Here is a 22,852-nt window from a genome sequence, read left to right on the forward strand (position 1 = left end):
AATCATGCCCACTTGCCCACTAATACAGGATTGTAACGCCTAGGAAGAATTGTTATGTACGAAGAAACAGCTGTGCTGATTGCGCTCTATCCAATCATAGCAGCGAATCTCCAGACAATGAGACAGACCTGCCCATTATGTAGCACCTCGGATATGGACTTGTTTACATAAGACAACACGTCCCCAATGTTATGTTGAAAAAACACTTGGCCCCTAAGCCCTTTATGGAGTGGCCACTGTTGTGTTTGATAGTGATCACTCAAGTCTGCCACTGTTTTGGGCAAAATGAGAATTGAGACAATGCGCACTTGCATCCCAACTGCCGGTTGTCATAATTTCAAACTTCTAAACCCATTCGCGAGCATGTGTCCTGCTGGAACCTGTTTTGTAACATGATGCACACTCTGGTAATAGATATTGAGAAAGTTGAAAAAACTAAACGGCACCGAAGCTAGCTAGCTAGCTTCATTGACAAACACAGAGATGGAACTTAGCTAGCTAGCAGGGTTGGGTTAATTCCACAAATTATATTCTAATTCAATTCCCTCTCCCTGTCAATTCCATTTAATTTAATTCAAATTTCAGGTCAGTCTTTGAGAATTCCAATGTTAGGTCAATTCCAATAATTAAATTCCCAATTCAAAGTTATCCCCAACAATTCCACAAATTCCAATTCCAATTAAATTCCCTGAGGCTTTCAGGCTGATCATATCATGGGGCCATATTGGAGCTGCATGGGGCCATATTGGACAGGCGTCACATGGCCATATCTCCATAAATAATAGCTACATTAAGCCCAATGATGGCGTAAATGTTTAATGGGCTCTGGAGAACACAATAAAGATGTTTTGATACTTTCATGGCTAGTTCTGATAGTTTACAGTGCCTTCAGAAAGTATTCACACCCCTTGACTTTTTCCACACTTGTGTTACAGTCTGAATTTATTGAGATTTTCTGTCACTGATCTACACACAATACCCCATAATTTCAAAGTGGAATTATGTTTTTAGAAATGTTTACAAATTAATTAATGACATGCTGAAATGTCTTGAGTCAATAAGTATTCAACCATTTTGTTATGGCAACCCTAAATAAGTTCAGGAGTAAAAATTTGCTTAACAAGTCACATAATACGTTGCAATGACTCTGTGTGCAATAATAGTGTTTAACGTCTGTAGAATCTGAATGGTTTGAGCTACACAATATTAAAAGTTATCTCTGAAAAGCTTAGATTCTCACGAACACGCAAATGTAACATTTGCTCTATGACACTCACAAGCTACAAGAGTCGTTAGAAGGTAAGAGGGTATTCTACACAGAAGATCAAAGGAAATCCCAGAACATAGTGTCTATAATACTGTAACAAGCTCACATAGCTGCTGTCACAAACTCCGAACTCCACACAGTTGTCATAGACTAGTGGGACATTCATTTGCCAGTGAGCAAACTATTTCTGTACTTACAGTATTTATATAAATTCATTTTTATCAGTTTTTTGCATTTGTCAATAACACTTGTGAATGCAACTGTTAATGTAAACTTATTTTGTGTTCTACTTGCAGCCCTGGTTGTCCTAAAAAGAAAATGGTTAAACACTTAATTGTGAGGCTAAATATAAGTGCTGGATATACAGTGCATTCGGAAAGTATTCAGACCCCTTGATTTTTCCCACATGTTGTTACGTTACAGCCTTATTCTAAAATTGATTAAATAAATACAAATCCTCATCAATCTGCACACAATACCCCATTATTTAAAAAAAATACAGAATAACCTTATTTATATAAGTATTCAGACCCTTTTCTATGAGACTCGAAATTGAGCTCAGGTGCATGCTGTTTCCATTGATCATCCTTGAGATGTTTCTACAACTTGATTGGAGGTCAACTGTGGTAAATTCAATTGATTGGATATGATTTGGAAAAGCACACACCTTTCTATATAAAGTCCCACAGTTGACAGTGCATGTCAGAGCAAAAACCAAGCCATGAGGTCGAAGGAATTGTCCGTAGAGCTCCGATACAGGATTGTGTCGAGGCACAGATCTGGGGAAGGGTACCAAAACAATTATGCAGCATTCAAGGTCCCCAAGAACACAGTGGCCTCCATCATTCTTAAATGGAAGAAGTTTGGAACCACCAAGACTCTTCCTAGAGCTGGCCGCCCGGCCAAACTGAGCAATCGGGGAGGTGACCAAGAACCCAATGGTTACTCTGACAGAGCTCCAGAGTTCCTCTGTGGATATGGGAGAACCTTCCAGAAGGACAACCATCTCTGCAGCACTCCACCAATCAGGCCTTTATGGTAGAGTGGCCAGACGGAGGCCACTCCTCAGTAAAAGGCACATGACAGCCCATTTGGAGTTTGCCAAAAGGCACCTAAAGGACTCTCAGACCATGAGAAACAAGATTCTCTGGTCTGATAAAACCAAGATTGAACTCTTTGGCCTGAATGCCAAGCGTCACGTCTGGAAAAAACCTGGCACCATCCCTACGCTGAAGCATGGTGGTGGCAGCATCATGCTGTGCGGATGTTTTTCAGCGGCAGGGACTGGGAGACTAGTCATAATCGAGGGAAAGATGAATGGAGCAAAGTACATCCTTGATGAAACCTGCTCCGGAGCGCTCAGGACCTCAGACTGGGGCGAAGGTTCACCTTCCAACAGGACAACTACCCTAAACACAGAGCCAAGAAAACACAGGAGTGGCTTCGGGACAAGTCTCTGAATGTCCTTGAGTGGTCCAGCCAGAGCCAGGACTTGAACCCAATCTAACATCTCTGGAGAGACCTGAAAATAGCTCTGCAGCGATGCTCCCTATCCAACCAGACAGAGCTTGAGAGGATCTGCAGAGAAGAATGGGAGGAACTCCCCAAATACAGGTGTGCCAAGTTTGTAACGTTATACCCAAGAAGACTCAAGTCTGTAATCGCTGCCAAAGGTGCTTCAACAAAGTACTGAGTAAAGGGTCTTAATACTTATGTAAAGGTGATATTTCAGTATTTATTTATTAATAAAAACCTGTTTTTGCTTTGTCATTATGGGCTATTGTGTGTAGATTGATGAGGAAAAAATACAATTAATCAATTTTAGAATAAGGCTGTAATGTAACAAAATGTGGAAAAAGTTAAGGGGTCTGAATACTTTCCGAATGCACTGTAAATGAAAGTCAGATAAATGAAAATACAATTTTTGCTGGGGTCTCGGGGCTGATAGGGTTAACTTTGACAGAAATAATTGAAATGTTCAATGATGTTGTGGCATTTCAAAGCTTCAATAACATCTTGTCTCACTGTCATGTCATGTTTATTACGTTTTCATTAATGTATAAATGCCTTTTGATGAAGAGTAAATCTAAGGGATTACCAATAACAGTTCCTTGTTGTTCATTGTTAATTGCATTATCTTTACACAACCCATCCTCATCCCTGGAGTTTTGCTTACAAAAACAAAGCAGTAATGAACAAGCCAAATGTATTAATTTCCGAAACCCCAAAAAGGTTGCTGCTTCAGCTGTTGCTGAAACAGATGCAAAACAGATGGCAGGTGTGTAAGCGTCAGTCCCCAAATCCCATCGGCAATCCACACCTGCAATGGGGTTATTCATGTTGCTTGTCTTTGCCTTCTGTTTTCAATCTCAGGGTGCCTGAGCTATTGTTTAGTGCCCTTGATTCGGACATTTTGATTTTTTCCATTTTTGTTTATGATGTGCCATCCAGAGCTGGTTTTGACTGCCAGTGGTTTTGCACAAAGGCCTGTGCTGTTATGGCAGACGATGAAGAAGAATTATGAGGCTAAACTCGATACAGAGCAGCGTTTTTATACGTCGGTCCAGCATTTGTTTGAGTTATTATTTGAATGTATTATTTTCTATATGCTTGCTGCCTTCCTAAATGACTGTTATAAGCATTTTATAGCCACTGGCAGGCTAATAAGCGGACATACTGTAGCTTGAAAAGTCTGAGGTGTCGTCTCTTCCCAAGCTTTTGTATGCAGTATGTGTAGCATTTCTAGGTAACTATGTTCTCCATGGAGAGAAGGATATAACCATAGTGAAAAAAGGCAGGTGAAAAAAGGCAGGTTGCACCTTGTTTACATCTATTATCACAGATAACTGATACTGTATAATACACCTATAATAAACAGTGCATTCAGAAAATATTCACACCCATCGACTTTTTCCACATTTTGTTGTGTTACAGACTGAATTTAAAATAGACTAAATTGAGGTGTTGTGTCACTGGTCTACACACAATACACACAAAAAGTACAAATGTATTTTTGGTAATTATGTTTTTAAACAAATTAATACAAAATTAAAAGCTGAAATGTCTTGAGTCAATAAGTATTCAAACCCTTTTTTATGGCAAGCCAAAATAATTGCACGAGTAAAAATTAGCTAAACAAGTCGTGTTTAACATGATTTTTGAATGACTACCTCATCTCTGTTCCCCATGCATCCAATTATCTGTAAGGTCCCTCAGTCGAGCACTGAATTTCAAACACAGACTCAACCACAAAGACTAGGGAGGTTTTCCTATTGGTAGATTGGTAAAACAAATTAAAGCAGACATTGAGTAGCCCTTTGAACATGGTGAAGTTATTAATTACACTTTGGATGGTGTATCAATACACCCAGTCACTACACTATTCAGGTACAGACGTCCTTTGCTGGAGAGGAAGTTAACCACTCAGGGATTTCACCATGAGGCCAATGGTGACTTTAAAACAGTTACAATGTTTAATGGCTGTGATAGGAGAAAACTGAGGATGGATCAACAACATTGTAGTTACTCCCCAATATTAACCTAAATTACAGAGGGAAAAGAAGGAAGCTTGTACAGAATAAAGATATTCCAAAACATGCATCCTGTTTGCAAATGTGACAAAGAAATGAACTTTATGACCCGAATACAAAGCGTTATGTTTGGGGCAAATCAAACACAACACATCACTGAGTACCATTCTTCATATTTTCAATCATCGTGGTGGCTGAATGTTATGGGTATGCTTGTCATCGGCAAGAACTAGGGAGTTTTTTTAGGATACAAATAAATGGAATAGTGCTAAGCACAGGCAAAATCCTAGAGGAAATCCTGGTTCAGTCTGCTTTCCAAGAGACACTGGGAGACAAATTGACCTTTCAGCAGGACAATAACCTAAAACACAAGGCCAAATATACACTGGAGTTGAATGTTCCTGAGTGGGCTAATAACAGTTTTGACTTAAATCAGCTTGAAAATCTATGACAAGACTTGAAAAGGGCTGTCTAGCAATGATCAACAACCAACTAGACAGAGCTTGATTAATTTGTAAAAGAATAATGTGCAAATATTGTACAATCCAGGTGTGCAAAGCTCTTTTATATATTTTTATTTCACCTTTATTTTATCACGGAGTCATACTGAGACCAAGGTCTCTTTTACAGATGAGCCCTGAATTACAGAAATTACAGAAAATACACACATCAATCAATATAAATACAAAATGCAAGCAGAAAGAAAGAAAAACATGGTCATAAAAAAAACACATTCATCAGTAATAAGGTCCTCAATCAGCTTTCTGAATTGCCCGAAAGGCACCAAAACATCACATTTAAGAACATTTTGAAGATAGTTCCACAAATAAGGTGCAAGAAAACTAAAACTAATTTACTTAACTCAGCAGAAACCAAAGGAATTTCCAGAGTTAGCCATCCCTGAGACTGGGTGTGGTAACTCGTATGCCTAAAGTTTAGTAATGATGTTGGGTACAGTGGGACTTTTTGTAAATGAAAACATAGCAATGTATCAACCTACGTGACATCAAAGAGGGCCAACCAACTTTCTGATAGAGAATACAATGATGAGTACTAAAATTGTCGCCCATAATAAAGCGCAGAGCGCTATGATAAACTGCATCTAACGGCTTTAATGAAGTGGCAGCTACGTTCATGTAGATGACGTCGCCATAGTCTAGGACCGATAGGAACGTCGACTGAATAATCAACTTTCTACAATTTAGAGAGAAGCAGGACCTATTTCTATAGAAGAAGACCATTTTATTCTCAACTTTACTAACTCATCAATAAGCTTTTCAAAAGATAGCTTGTCATCTATCCAGATGCCCAGATATTTGTAAGCAGGGACACGATCAATATGGACACCATCCAAAGTACATACAGTTCATTCCAGTGATTCAGACCCCTTCACTTTTTCCACTTTTTGTTACATTACAGACTTATTCTAAAATTGATTAAATAAATAAAAAGTATCATCAATCTACACACAATACCCCATAATGACAAAGCAAAAACTGGTTTTTAGAAATTTAAAAAACAGAAATAGCTTATTTACATAATTATTCAGACCCTTTGCTGTGAGACTCGAAATTGAGCTCAGTTGCATCTTGTTTCCATTGATCATCCTTGATGTTTCTAAAACTTGATTGGAGTCCACCTGTGGTAAATTCAATTGATTGGACATGATTTGGAAAGGCACACACCTGTCTATATAAGGTCAAATAAAATAAAATGTTATTTGTCACATGCACTGAATACAACAAGCCCTTAACCAACAATGCAGTTTTAAGAAAAATAATAAATTATGCAACAATAAAATACACTACCATTCAAAAGTTTGGGGTCACTTAGAAATGTCCTAGTTTTCGAAAGAAATGCATTTTTTTGTCCATTAAAATAATATCAAATTGATCAGAAATACAGTGTAGACATTGTTAATGTTGTAAATGGCTATTGTAGCTGGAAACGGCTGATTTTTAATGGGATATCTACATAGGCGTACAGAGGCCCATTATCAGCAACCATCAGTCCTGTGTTCCAATGGCACGTTGTGTTTGCTAATCCAAGTTTATCAATTTAAAAGGCTAATTGATCATTAGAAAACCCTTTTGCAATTATGTTATCACAGCTGAAAACTGTTTTGCTGCTTAAAGAAGCAATAAAACTGGCCTTCTTGAGACTAGTTGAGTATCTGGAGCATCAGCAATTGTGGGTTCGATTACAGGCTCAAAATGGCCAGAAACAAATAACTTTCTTCTGAAACTCGTCAGTCTATTCTTGTTCTGAGAAATGAAGGCTATTCTATGCGAGAAATTGCCAAGAAACTGAAGATCTCGTACAACGCTGTGTACTACTCCCTTTACAGAACAGCGCAAACTGGCTCTAACCAGAATAGAAAGAGGAGTGGGAGGCCCCGGTGCACAACTGAGCAAGAGGACAAATACATTACAGTGTCTAGTTTGAGAAACAGGCGCCTCACAGGTCCTCAACTGGCAGCTTCATTAAATAGTACCCGCAAAACACCAGTCTCAACATGAACAGTGAAGAGGCGACTCCAGGATGCTGACCTTCTAGGCAGAGTTGCAAAGAAAATGCCATATCTCAGACTGCCCATCTTAATCTTCTCTTTTTATTGGCCAGTCTGAGATATGGCTTTTTCTTTGCAACTCTGCCTAGAAGGTCAGCATCCCAGAGTCGCCTCTTCACTGTTGACGTTGAGACTGGTCAACCGTGGAGGCAATAGCATACACAACAGTATTTTATTTATTTATTTAACCTTTATTTAACCAGGAAGGGCTCATTGAAATTTGAAATCTATTTTTCAAGAGCGTCTTGGCCAAGATAAGCAGTGCCAAGTCATTACACAATTACAGACAAATAACATGAAAACTACAAGGAATCTAGTAAAAGCCATAGAAAGTGTTACGAACTCAAAAAAACGCAATTTAAAAACATTGACAGGTCAAGGAATCAGCCTCAAAATCCTTCATCAATCATTTAAAAACACCAATCGGTACAAGTTCTTCCAGTTTAAATCTATTTTGTAAGGCGTTCCAAGCCTGACTAGAGAAGGCCAGCCAACCCTGGTTTATAAAGTGCAGTGGTGCGACAGGGTTTTGCAGTTTAAAATAAATCTCAATGCGCCATGGTAAAGGGTGTCAATTGATCTCAAACACTGAGAGGAAGCATTCATATATAAAGTATCTCCATAGTCTAGTATAGGCATAAATGTAGCTGAACTAGCCTCCTTCTGGCTTCAAAAGAAAAACAGATCTTGGAATTTCCTTACATTCCAGGGTTAGATTGAACAGATATGTAAGTGGTTCAGCTATGAAATCAGCTGCCAGTTTTAAAAAGCAGGGATCAAGAAGATCATGACCTGCAGGCTTTCTCTGATCTAAAGATTTCAGGGGTTTATGTACCTCCTGCACTGAGAATGGCAAAAAGCTAAAAGTTTGACCAGCTCTCACCGGTTCATCTACACAGGGTTGTACAGAGACAGAGGATACTGAATCAAACAGCCTACCAGATTATACAAAATGCTAATTGAAACTATTCTGCATTTCAGTTTTGTCATATACAGCAGCAGAGTCCTTCAATACACATGACGGTAATTCATTAACATTACTGTTACCAGACATAGACTTAATAGCCTTCCAAAACGTTCTAGGGTCTTTCAGGTTATCAGTGGTAACAGACATAAAATATTCAGAGAATAGAAAAGAAGAGAAGAACACTTGTTTCGTAGCTGCCTAAAAAGAAGCCAATCAGCATCAGAACATGATTTCCTTGCCTTAGCCCAGGCTAGATTACGTTCGTGAATAATACAAGACAGCTCAGAAGAAAACCATGGATTATCCCGCCCTTTAACTCTGAACCTGTGGAGTGGGGCATGTTTGTTTATTATTTGGAGAAAAAAAATCATGAAAGAATTTCCAGGCAGTTTCCACATCAGGAATAAGCTCAATCTTGCTCCAGTCAAAATAAAACAAATCATGAAAGAAAGCCTGCTAATTAAAACTCTTAAAATGTATCTTACGAATAAAGCATGGGTTTGTTTTAGGAACCTTAGTATTTGTAACCAGCAACAACAGCACAATGGTCACTTAAATCATTACAGAAAACACCAACCAGCAGAATATTAATGTGGAACATTTGTCAATATCAAATCAATCAGGGTAGATTTCTCTGGACATTTGAGATTTGGGCGGGTGGGTGAATTAATCAACTGGGTAAGATTCATACAATTACAATACATTTATAAATCATCAGACACCGGCTTTAACCAACACCAGTTGAGATCAACAGTCAAGATCATTTCACTGTAAATAAGTTTAGACATAAGGTGCATCAGAGAAGAGAATGCGTCACAGAGAGCAGAGGGGGGTCTATAACAGCCAATCACAGTTATAGAGAGACCCTTTGAAACCTCAAGATTCAAAGCAAGAAATTCCAACTGTTTACAAATAGTTTTAGACTTTGCCACACTTACAAGGAATTTAGTATTTACATACAGTATATAGCCACATCCCCACCTTTCTTAACTCGATCAGTGCGATACACATTGTAACCATTTATACAAATATCCTTATCAAGAACAGACTTGCTGAGCCAGGTTTCAGAAAGCACAATTACAGTTGAAGTCGGAAGTGTACATACACCTTAGCCAAATACATTTAAATTCAGTTTTTCACAATTCCTGACATTTAATCCTAGTAAAAATTCCCTGTCTTAGGTCAGTTAGGATCACCACTTTATTTTAAGAATGTGAAATGTCAGAATAATAGTAGAGACAATGATCTATTTCAGCTTTTATTTATTTCATCACATTTCCAGTGGGTCAGAAGTTTACATACACTCAATTAGTATTTGGTAGCATTGCCTTTAAATTGTTTCACTTGGGTCAAACATTTTGGGTAGCCTTCCACAAGCTTCCCACAATAAGTTGGGTGAATTTTGGCCCATTCCTCCTGACAGAGCTGGTGTAACTGAGTCAGGTTTGTAGGCCTCCTTGCTCGCACACACTTTTTCAGTTGTGCCCACACATTTTCTATAGGATTGAGGTCAGGGCTTTGTGATGGCCACTCCAATACCTAGACTTTGTTGTCTTTAAGCCATTTTGCCACAACTTTGGAAGTATGCTTGGGGTCATTGTCCACTTGGAAGACCCATTTGCAACCAATCTTTAACTTCCTGACATCACTGATGTCTTGAGATGTTGCTTCAATATATCCACATAATTGTCCTTCCTCATGATGCCATCTATTTTGTGAAGTGCACCAGTCCGTCCTGCAGCAAAGCACCCCCACAGCATGATGCTGCCACCCCCGTGCTTCACGGTTGGGATGGTGTTCTTCGTCAGTTAGCCTATCAGAAGCTTCTAAAGCCATGACATAATTTTCTGGAATTTTCCAAGCTGTTTAAAGGCACAGTCAACTTAACGGATGTAAACTTCTGACCCACTGGAATTGTGATACAGTGAATTATAAGTTAACTAATCTGTCTGTAAACAATTGTTGGAAAAATTACTTGTGTCATGCACAAAGTAGATGTCCTAACCGACTTGCCAAAACTATAGTTTGTTAACAAGAAATGTGTGGAGTGGTTGAAAAACGAGTTTCAATGACTCCAACCTAAGTGTATGTAAACTTCCGACTTCAACTGTACATATACACGCACCGCTATTTTTTTGTGTGATTTTTTTTAACAAGTTATTTTATTTATTTCACTTCACCAATTTTGACTATTTTGTGTAGGTCCATTACATGAAATCCAAATAAAAATCAATTTAAATTACAGGCTGTAATGCAACAAAATAGGAAAAAACGCCATGGGGGACGAATACTTTTGCAAGGCACTGTAGATTAACAAGAATTTAAGCTTTCTGCCCATATAAGACATGTCTATGTCCTGGAAAGTTTGCTGTTACTTACAACAGTCATGCTAATCACATTAGCGCACGTTAGCTCAACCGTCCCGTATACAGGACACCGATCCCGTGGAGGTTAATAAATAAAACACTAAATCCATCCAGATAATCACGTGGGTTCAAACTTTAAAGCCTCGTACGGACGAGGCAGCATATTTTGGGATATATGTCAATTTATCCCAAAAATATACAGTTGTTGCTGTTGCTGTATTCACTCCGTGTGTGTGTGAGCCCTATGGGCCCTGGTCAAAAGTAGTGCACTATATAAGGAAAAGGTTGCCATTTGGGACTCCAGTTTCCAGGAGATTTTCTGGCAGATTGAGTTTGTGCTGACTCTGGCTTTTCGCGAGGGCAGGGCTCGGTACGGCTGGTGTTTAACCCAGCCAAAGCTAGGGGGATTAGGCCACCGCAGAGCGTCGGACCGAGTGAATCTTCTTATTGCACAACCTGATGGGCCTCCGCTGATAATCATCTTTTAAACACAGCACTTTAAAATGGTGTGCCTTTTTTGGTGTGTGTAATAAATCGTAAGCCAGCCCGGGGATGGCTTTTCCACTTTAATGCTTCATAAACTGTCCAAGGTAAACAGTGTGTGTGTGTGTGTGTGTGTGTGTGTGTGTGTGTGTGTGTGTGTGTGTGTGTGTGTGTGTGTGTGTGTGTGTGTGTGTGTGTGTGTGTGTGTGTGTGTGTGTGTGTCTGTGTGTCTGTGTGTCTGTGTGTGTCTGTGTCTGTGTGTGTGTGCAGTATTAGTTCATTGGCTTAAACCCACACTTCCCCATGTCCATTTGGTTTCGAACTGATATTTGGACCCCCTATGATGATGTATTTGGTGATAGTGGTTTATTATAGTAGAAATCCATCACCATCCTGTAAATCTATTTGTTGTTCTGCAGCTGACATAGCTATAATACACACGTCATATTATACTAAATATATCAGGTTCTACTTACAATATATCAACATGACAAATAAATACTCATGTAACACAATTATTATTATGAGTATTGTTTAAAGTGACCATTATCATATTGGTGTGGGGCAGTTCAATAGGGATTGTGTAGGCGGTGGAACGGTCTCCGAAATGTGTTGCTTTTCCTTGCCTGTTTTTTAGCAAAGTTCTCTCACTTCCACCATACGATGTCTCCCAAGTCCCAACCCTATAGAGTGTGGTACTGCCTTCCCTCTCAAAGGATGACCTATATGACCTTCCATATTGTCATGTCAGATTTTATAGCTTGTGTTGTATATGGCTCTATCTCTTGGTGATTTTTTTTTTTTATAACTCAGTGCAGCTCAATATGGTGTCCATATTAGGTGAGACTGCTGAGACTGAGTCTGTCTTAATATGGACCCCATACTCTAGAATACAAGACAAATTCCTACAACTGAACTGACCTGCACTGAATGTAACCTTTGGTCCTCTGTCCCCTGCAGGTCATTGAGACCATCAGTGCAATGGACAGAGACAAACCTCAGAGTGGACACCGCTTCTTCTTCTCCCTGACCGCAGAGGCTGTTGGGAACCTCAACTTCACCCTGAGAGACAACAAAGGTAAGGGCAGCAGGACAACCTAAAAGAATAAGGAAGCCCTTCATAATGAATGCCTAGTCACCAGGCAGCAGCAGCTCCACAACCCCATAGTGGTTTCCTAGCCCTGATATGGCTATTTTCCATTGTCCAAACATTAGATCAGAGCTAACTGTCATCATGATTAGTTAGAATCCACCAAGTATTACTATCTGAACACAATTTGATCATTGTATTGCTGCTATGCCTTCCTCCCCACAGACAACACCGCCTCTGTGCTGACCATGCGAGGGGGTTTCCAGCGTCACGACCAGACTATGTACCGCCTCCCCGTCCTCATCATGGACAGCGGGAGCCCCGCCCTCAGCAGCACCAACACCCTGTCCATACGGGTGTGCGACTGCGACCCCGATGGGGCTCCCCAGTCATGTGGGAGTGAAGCCTCCATGCTGTCAGCAGGCCTCAGCACCGGGGCCCTCATCGCCATCCTGGCCTGCATCCTCACACTTCTGGGTAAGAGGCAGACATTTTACCAAAAAACATCAGGGCCCCATCAGGCCTGCAAGCTGATTTTTTGTGGCTCCCAGACTGACTTTTCATGTCTTACTTACATTTCATATCTTATAACAGTACAAGAGAGTCAAAGCAATTATTTTATCAAAGTCGCGAGATGCCAGGCTTTCACATTAACGACTTCACTGTAGAACATCAGGCATTTATGGAAGCCCATCTCCGAAATAAAATATCTGTTTTGATATTTTAATACAGGAGCTGATGAACAGTGTTCATATACCTTTTCACGTTACACTAGTTGTACCCAGTTAATCCCAAGATGTCTTTCAAACATTGGTATGTCGCACGAACACAATAATGGTGGTGAATATCATGTAGTGTGTTGAGTAATAACGTGGGCTTTGGGAGGGGAGGACTTGTTGCCATGGCAATCATTTTGACAACACCGTGGTGCGACGTAACTTCTCTAACACCAGAACTATATGAGATGCACATGACGAAATTGTGATCCTGCTGTATTGTAAGCGTTCTAAACTTGAAGTTGTTAGCTTCGTATAAAGAAGCTTATTAATAAAGAAAGGCCAATGTTGCCAGGTACATGTATGATTGGAGTCCTATCAGGCATTGGACTCTCCGGCCCCTGTGGGACAGTAGCACTGTAATCTGGTAATAGTCCACTTAAGGTGGCCAGATTGGCTTGTTTTCTCCCAAACCTCCATTGTGATTGTTGATGTTGATTGCTGTATTTGTCTGAGTTATTTGTTGATTGTTTGATGAGAGACCGTAAGCTCGATTTGTCCCCATTCATTCTCTCCGATTAGCTAATCAGTCAGTAGTGAGGTGCTCAGAGGTAGTAAACGCCAGATGTATGGTTTGATTGTTTTCTTGCTTAGATAATTGTTTGTTTGTCACTCAAAAAAGAACATGAAAGCGGCCTGTTAGTTTATCACTCAAAAAAGGACATGAAAGTGGCATGTATGACGCAAGAATGATACTTGACTGAACTATGTACATATCAGGCTGCCTGATGAAGAGGTTGTTTAGTTTGAAACACGTTGTGTCATGAGTAACTGTGTAATGAAGTCAAATGATCTGCTCCTACTATTCTATATAGGCCTACGTTTTAATGTAAGATGTCCTTGAGTGTCCTGAAAAGTGTCTGCCAAATAAAATGTATTATTATTATTATTATTATTATTAGGGATCCAAGCTCCGAAGGGGCTGGAAAAATCTTGTTTCTCATAGTCTGAGAGTCCTTTAGGTGCCTTTTGGCAAACTGCAAGCAGGCTGTCATGTGCCTTTTACTGAGGAGTGGCTTCCGTCTGGCCACTCTACCATAAAGGCCTGATTGGTGGAGTGCTGCAGAGGTGGTTGTCCTTCTGGAAGGTTCTCCCATCTCCACAGAGGAACTCTGGAGCTCTGTCAGAGTGACCATCGGGTTATTGGTCACCTCCCTGACCAAGGCCTTTCTCCACCGATTGCTCAGTTTGGCCGGGCGGCCAGCTCTAGGTGGTCTTGGTGGTTCCAAACTTCTTCTATTTAAGAATGATGGAGGCCACTGTATTCTTGGGGACCTTCAATGCTGCAGACATTTTTTGGTACCATTTCCCAGATCTGTGCCTCGACACAATCCTGTCTCGGAGCTCAATGGACAATTCCGTTCGACCTCACGGCTTGGTTATTGCTCTGACATGCACTGTCAACTGTGGGATCTTATATAGACAGGTGTGTGCCTTTCCAAAATCATTTCCAATCAGTTGAATTTACCGCAGGTGGACTCCTATCAAGTTGTAGAAACATGTCAAGAATGATCAATGGAAACAGGATGCACCTGAGCTCAATTTCGAGTCTCATAGCAAAGGGTCTGAATACTTATGGAATTAAGGTAGTGTACAGCTACCTTAAAGATATAGACCAATATCTTTATATGTAACATAAATTAAGTTGATGTCTTAAACAACATGGCCGCTCTGAGCCAATGAAGTTGAGTGAGGGCGTGGCCTGACACTTCAAGTATTTCAGACACTCTTGAAGGGTTGGAGCCCCCTTCTGGCTATGCATCTCAATACTCTCTCAATACTCTCCAATGTTTCCTGAAGTGTTAACTTGTCCACTACGCACATGTATTTAAAAGTATAAGATTGGCGTAAGAGATAGAGATGGAGTAAAGACCAGAAAACTTGAGATCCAGACCCAGACCAACACTAGGCCTCTTTAGACCCAGACCAAGAACTAGTGTATCGAGACCATCACTAGACCAATACCAGTTTAAATGGGGAAAAACAAGATCCAGAACTAGACCCAGACCAACCAAAGACTAAGGTACTGTACAGTAAAGTGGAGTAGAGTATATTTCAGTATTGTACAGTACAGTAAAGTGCAGTAAAATAAGGCACAGAACAGTAATGTAGAGTACAGTACAGTAGAATTCAGACACCCAAAGCTTCTTCCTGCCTTCAGTACAGTACAATACAGTACAGTACAGTAGAGTATAGTTCGGTTCAGCACAGTACATTATAGTACATTAAAGTACAGTACAGTATAGTTCAATACAGTAGAGTAGAGCACAATAGAGTAGAGTACAGCACAGTACAGGACAGTACAATATAGTACATCTCAAAACACTATTTCCTGAAGGGTACACTTGTCCACTACCCACATGGGGGTCTTCTGTAGCTCAGTTGGTAGAGCATGACGCTTGGACCCCGGGAACATCGCTGCTTGCAGCTATATTTAGGTGTTCAGCAGCAAAGCTGGTGAAACCCTATTGTATTTGTTGGCATTCATTATTATTATACCGGGTTCTTCCGCCAACTTGGAATGATGGTAAAGGCCCATGGGCCACACCCTCTCATGCAATGTCATGCCAATTGGCCACATTGTGGCGCTATAACAAGTTATTCAAAATGCAAACTTTGAAAGCTCACACCCCTCACCCCGTTTGAGCTAGAGTCCTAAAATTTGATACATAGTTCCCTCTCCTCACAAAGAACAAATTGGCCTCAAGGACCCATAAAGTCCATCATGATGGATTGTCCGCCATTTAGAATTTTGTGAAAACACTTAAAACGATACTCCTCTGGCACCGAATTATGTTACGAAACATAATATCTGGGCTCTATGGACGAATGTCTCTCAACGCACTATTTTCCAGGCTAGTATGTCAAACAACATGGCCACTATTGACCAATAAACATTCACATGGGCGTGGTCTCGCACATAAATGCCTATAAATCAGTCACGGATATTCGTATTGTAACCAAACTTGGTACACGTTGCAAACACTGTCAAGACTCAACATATGCAAACACATTCATATCGACCACACTGTGACGCTATGACGGGCACAATTTATATCTCTTCATCTGTTTGACTCAGACTGAAATGCACAGGGATATGAGTCTAGCTAACTTGTAAAATATGGTAGTGTTTGGCCGCATTGTGGCGCTGTTGGACAGGAAAAAACATTCATGCAAGCTCACTGGCTCATAGCTGCCATATTGTTTCAGCTAAAGTCTTGGCAAATATATACAGTGCATTCGGAAAGTATTCAGACTCCTTGACTTTTTCCACATTTTGTTACGTTACAGCCTTATTCTAAAATGGATTAAATTACATTTTTTCCTCATCAATCTACACACAATACCCCATAATGACAAAGCGAAAACAGATTTTTTGAAATGTTTGCAAATTTATTACAAATAAAAAACAGAAATACCTTATTTACATAAATATTCAGACCCTTTGCTATGAAACTCGAAATTGAGCTCAGGTGCATCCTGTTTCCATTGATCATACTTGACATGTTTCTACAACTTGATTGGAGTCCACCTGTGGTAAATTCAATTGATTGGACATGATTTTGAACGGAACAAACCCCTCTATATAAGGTCCCACAGTTGACAATGCATGTCAGAGCAAAAACAAAGCCATGAGGTCGAAGGAATTGTCCATAGACCTCTGAGACAGGATTGTGTCGAGGCACAGATCTGGGGAAGGGTACCAAAAAATGTCTGCAGCATTGAAGGTTCCCAAGAACACAGTGGCCTCCATCATTCGTAAACATATGAAGTTTGGAAACACCAAGACTCGTCCTAGAGTTGGCCGCCCGGACAAACGGAGCAATCGGGGGAGAAGGGCCTTGGTCAGGTAGGTGACCAAGTACCCGATGGTCACTCATGACAGAGCTCCAGAGTTCCTCTGTGGAGATAGGAGAATCTTCCAGAAGGACAACCATCTCTGCAGTACTCCACCAATCAGGCCTTTATGGTACAGAGGCCAGACGGAAGCCACTCCTCAGTAAAAGGAACATGACAGCCCGCTTGGAGTTTGCCAAAAGGTACCTAAAGGACTCTCAGACCATGAGAAACCAGATTCTCTGGTCTGATGAAACCAAGATTGAACTCTTTGGCCTGAATGCCAAGCGTCACGTCTGGAGGAAACCTGGCACCATCCCTACGGTGAAGCATGGTGGTGGCAGCATCATGGGGATGTTTTTCAGTGGCAGAGACTGAGAGACTAGTCAGGATCGAGGGAAAGATGAACTGCAGGGAGATCCTTGATAAAAACCTGCTCCAGAGCGCTCAGGACCTCAGACAACGACCCTAAGTACACAGCCAAGACAACGCAGGAGTGGCTTCAGGACAAGTCTCTAAATGTCCTTGAGTGGCCCAGCCAGAGCCCGTACTTGAACCCGATCGAACATCTCTGGAGAGACTTGAAAATAGTTGTGCAGCGACGCTCCCCATCCAACCTGACAGAGCTTGAGAGGATTTGCAGAGAAGAATGGGAGAAACTCCCCAAATACAGGTGTGCCAAGCTTGTAGCGTCAAACCCAAGAAGACTCAGGGCTGTAATCGCTGCCAAAGGTGCTTCAACAAAGTACTGAGTAAAGGGTCTGAATACTTACAGTGGGGAGAACAAGTATTTGATACACTGCCGATTTTGCTTTGCTTTGCTTTGTTTTAGATTCCTTCTCTCACAGTTGAAGTGTACCTATGATAAAAATTACAGACCTCTACATGCTTTGTAAGTAGGAAAACCTGCAAAATCGGCAGTGTATAAAATACTTGTTCTCCCTACTGTATGTAAATTTGATATTTATTTGCTAAAATTTCTAAAAACCTATTTTTGCTTTGTCATTATGTGGTATTGTGTGTAGATTGATGAGGGGAAAAAGTGAAGGGGTCTGAATACTTGCACTGTATACCAGATTTGGTGCCGATCGATCCAGCGGTTCTGGAGAAGAAGACGTTTAAAGTAGTCAACATCATTGAAAATTGTCCAAAATGCAGCAAAAGCATATTGCACCATCAGTTTGATTTGAATTCTGATTTGACAAGCTTGTTGAACAGTACAGAAGTAGCTCATCCCAGGGCAATGTGTCCAATTTGTCCTGATTGTGGCACGGTGGGCATGCAGCTGAATCTCTGCAATGCAGCTTGCAGCTTTAATTATTATTATTATTATTATTATTATTATTATTATTATTATTATTATTATTATTATTATTATTATTATTATTAACAGTTCAGTAAATTATAATTTTCGTATAAAAAAAATTAATGTTAATTGCATAGTAAAGGAGTATTTTCTCCATTGAGATTCTCCCACGTGTTTGTCAGTCACACACTATTGGGAGGTGCCGTGGTCCAACCAAGCTCCTCGTGTATCTTGCAGCTATTAGGAGATATAGTGAGTAAGTGTAGTTTGTTGATGACGTAAGCAGCTAACATGGTCAGCGTATTTCATTCTACACATAGTTTTCATGCTTCCAAACCTACATTCGGGCATGGTTTTCCCCATACTATTTTGGTATTTTCAACTCTCCCTTCTGGCTGCCATTTCTCGATTTCGGCCTCAATGTTCTCTTCTGTTGTTGTGGAGGATACATTGTGTGGCAGCAGATGCCTTGCATCCTTGTATTTCTAAAAACCTCTCCCACGTCTAATTCAGACACCCAAAGCTTCTTCCTGCCTATCTGTGGCACTGGGATTGCATCCCAAATGGCACCCTATTCCCACTACGTTTGACCAACGTCCATAAGCCTCTGTACAAAAGTAGTGCACTATGTAGGGTATAGGGTGCCATTTGGGATGAAGACTAGGATTAGTTCACTGCTGCACAGCCTCAAACAAGCCGATATTTTGGGCCAACTAAGCCGTTTCCCTTGGGTGTCCAGCCCAGCCTATTCTGTCATGATGGAGGGTGAGGGGCGGATGGATATGTGGAGAGCCAGAAGAGAGAATGTGGAAGAAACAGAAAAACACAATATTTAAATAGGGAATTAACAACTGATGCACTTTTGACGCTTGAGTCACACTGGGAGAGAAGCGCAAGGACCCAAGCTAAGCTGTCCCCAAGGCACTGAAGCAGTGTGTCGTTTCATCGTTTTGTTGTTGTTGACATTGTTGTTGTTGTTCGCATTCAACACAACGGTATTCGTCCTGATTCATGCCCCTTTTAATTGCACCAAACTCGGTTGTGTTCACTAGGGCAGAACATCACAACGTTTTGGAACGGAAAACAAAAACAAGGTTTCTTATTGGACAAGTTCAGGTAGTAACTCCCGATTCAAAACATGTTCTTCCTAGTTGACACAGCCCTGTTTTCTGGTCATAGTAATTTTTGACTGACATGTGTTTGCACTGCTTTGAATATATGCCCACTACACAAAAAATATAGTTATTTAACCTGAACAAGACTAAACAAAAAATAAGCACACTCATGTGGCTCAATAATTGTAATGAGGCAAGCTTGGAGGTTCTATACTTTTCTGTACTCTTGAGGCAATCTCACAAATTTTAGGAGAGCTCCTCAAACAATGACAGCAGCTGTTCCAGAGGTCTCTTGGGGCTCTGTGCAGTCACTGTACTGTACCGCTGTTCCCTCTGCCTCTTGCTGGAACCATAAATAGATGAACCATACATAAAGAGGTCACGTAAGGTCATCTGACTCATAACAGGAGAGGCCCACAATTTGCTAAAACGTATGATATGTTACGAATTCCAATTTGTTGTGGCTAACGTTAGCTAGGTGGCTAACGTTAGCTAGCTGGTTAACATTAGCTAGCTGGTTAAAGTTAGCTAGGCTGGCGGTTAGGGGTTAGGGTTAAGGTTAGGAGTTAGGTTAAAGGGTTAAGGTTAGGGGAAGGGTTAGCTAAAAGGGTTAAGGTTAGGGTTTGTGGAAGGGTTAGCTAACATGCAAAGTAGTTGCAAGTAGCTAAAAAGTAGTAAGTCGTTGAAAAGTTGCTAATTAGCTAAAATGGTCCTTGATGAGATTTGAACACGCAACCTTTGGGTTGCTAGACGTTTCGTGATATATGCCTACACATCCACCCCGACCAACCCCTCTCCTTTTGTTTTTGCCTTCTGTCTTATGTAACCATACCAAACTGAACATATAATACTAATTTGTGTGTCCCGGATTTATGTTTACTATGTTACATCTAGTCTATGAGACCAGGCTACATTACACCTCAGTGATAATTCACATCTAACATTTTTAGGCAACCAACATATTGATGACCATAAAGTAATCTATTATTTAATGAATCAATCAATGAAATGTCAATGGATTACGTTTTCCATTGTCTTTTTAAAAGTGAATCAAGAACTGTGCCAATATGTGGTGTGTCAGCCACCCCATCCCCTAACAACAGTGGCCTGTTACAGCTAATATACAGTATGACAGTGCCTGTGTCTCAATCTGTCCCCTTCATTCTGGCTGACATAGACTGTAATTGTGGTGAACGGCGAGTATTGACTGGCCACAATTCAGCTGAAGTACATCAGCGGTCTCTTGACTCAATATGTCAAACACTGTATTTTTCCTTACAATGACCAAGTCTGCTGGATGGGACAGAGGTGAGCTCACTCTCTCCCCTTGTCATTTGGTACCATTCCCATTCCTCACGGCCATGGTTTGAGGGTGGAGTGGAGAAAATGGACAGTATAATGGTGGTTAATTCTTTACAGCCTAAAAAGAGACATAGACCCAGATTAAATATAGGGTATTTACTGTATTTATTGAATGATAGCATTTATGATTGAATGATAATACCATAGCGATTGATCAATAGAAAGCCTAATGCCGCCAGCAAATACCATGTAAATGATAATGTATTGGATAGTGGATCATTTTTTCATTGTTTCACGATTGAATGGATAGCAAAAATGGATCAGTACTGCTCAGAAGACTCTTCAAGATTGGTGATTATGATGCAGTACATTAACATCTGAATGTGCATCGATTCATTTCAGTACAGCATGGGTCAGGCAGTGTCACGACTCCCTCCGAAGCTGCCACCTCTCCTTGTTCGGCGTTCGTCGTCACCGGCCTTCTAGCCACTGCCGCTCCTCATTTCATCATTCCATTGGTTTTGTCTTGTTCATAACACACACACCTGGTTCATATCCCCTCATCAGTACCTGTATAAGTGTTCCCTCTGCCTCCTTGTCTTTGTGTGTGATTGTTTATTGTGAGGATAGTGAAGCTCGGTGGAGCTCCTTGTATTTTGTATCGCCGGGTTATTTTCCCCGTGTGCCTTGTTGGTTCCAGTGCGCCTGTTTTGCGCACTGGACTGTTTTGACGCATTACTGAGTAACTCTGTTTTCCGGAATAAATCCTGTTATTCTGTGATTTACCCTCCTGCGGCAGACAGACAATAACCCCGAGCACACATCAAAATCTACAAAGAAATGGTTAATTGGCCTCAAAATCAAAATGTTGCAATGGCCATCTCAGTCTCCACACTTAAAACCCATTGGAAACCTGTGGTTTGAATTGAAAAGGGCAGTCCATAAGCGCAGGCTCAGTGCCTTTTGAAAGTTGTTGAAAACAGGGGTGTCAATAATTCTGACCCCTACCTTTTTGAGATTTTTTTGTATTACTTGTTAAACAAAATCTCTTTCTCTGAGAAATTGTATTAGTATAAAGTAATAAAATGTTCAAATTCTTTGGAGCATACAATATTGCTCAGAATTTGAATTATTTATATTATACAGTCATTTTACCTCATTTTTATCAGGGTGTCAATAATTTCAGACCCCACTGTAGACAGAGGAGAGGAGTAAAAAGTAGCAGAAAGACGGACTCTAACAGTGGCTGGACTCATTATAAAATATGTCAATGAGAACCCACCCAGCGCTAAATATTCCGCTTGTAGTCTCATTGATTTTGCATGATGGATTGTTTTCTCAGTTCAAACACGGAAAATTGGGCATAATGTTCAATTGATCTACCGCACATCTCGCCCATTCATCTTTGGCCAAAACTGCCATGTTGCTAAATCAAGGCCTTAAGTGAGTCCTGTCGCGTGCAATTTGTGACACTACACTTAAATGAGTGCACAGGGTCCTTGTGGCACATTCATAACCATACAACAATATGTATTCAACTGTTGGTTAATTTTAGATATAAAAGAGTAGTATATCCGGTGCAAAATAAATTGTTGAACATTTGTGTATTAAGTCAATGCCAAAGTTTGGCTGACGCATGCAATCTGTGACATTACAGTTGACTGAGTAGACACGGGGTCCTTTGTTCACAATCACAATATAACAACATGCATTCAACCGTCGGTTAATTTGACACGTGTTAGAGTAGTACCGGTATTCAAACATGGGTTTGATAGACATATTAGTGGTATCAATATTAGTTATTTGTTTACTTTACAAAGCAATCTTTTTAAAGTAATGGAAGAAGGAATACCTGGAATAGTATAACAGTAATCCTTCTACCCCCCCATTATTAAAAAAATAAATAATAATAATAATAATAATAATAATAATAATAATAATAATAATAATAATAATAATAGGGTGGTTGTCCCACTGGCTATCATAAGTTGAATGCACCAATTTGTAAGTCGCTCTGGATAAGAGCGTCTGCTAAATTACTTAAATGTAAATAAATGTAAATGTAAGAACATATGGCAGAATCTTGCCTCCGGCATCCATGCTCATAAACACAAAGGAAGTCCTCATTCATGTCATATATCATTGTGCCAAACATTTTTATTTTCTGTTCAGCGCTTGTCCAAATTAATTTATCTGTATTTACTGTGTGCAAAATGGATAGTAGAACAAAACATTTCCAAACAA

General features: G+C 40.3%; 1 protein-coding gene across 1 annotated transcript in view; it reads left to right on the forward strand.

Annotated features, from left to right (window-relative positions):
- Nucleotides 1–22,852, forward strand: part of cdh7a (cadherin 7a) — a 149,628-nt gene that overhangs the window by 114,809 nt on the left and 11,967 nt on the right. The window contains exons 9-10 of the mRNA XM_041841523.2: nt 12,143–12,260; nt 12,498–12,749. Of these exons, the coding sequence (XP_041697457.2) occupies nt 12,143–12,260; nt 12,498–12,749 (370 nt within the window). The remainder of the gene's footprint in view (nt 1–12,142; nt 12,261–12,497; nt 12,750–22,852) is intronic.

Source organism: Coregonus clupeaformis, chromosome 21, assembly GCF_020615455.1.
Source record: "Coregonus clupeaformis isolate EN_2021a chromosome 21, ASM2061545v1, whole genome shotgun sequence".
Classification (NCBI taxonomy): domain Eukaryota; kingdom Metazoa; phylum Chordata; class Actinopteri; order Salmoniformes; family Salmonidae; genus Coregonus; species Coregonus clupeaformis.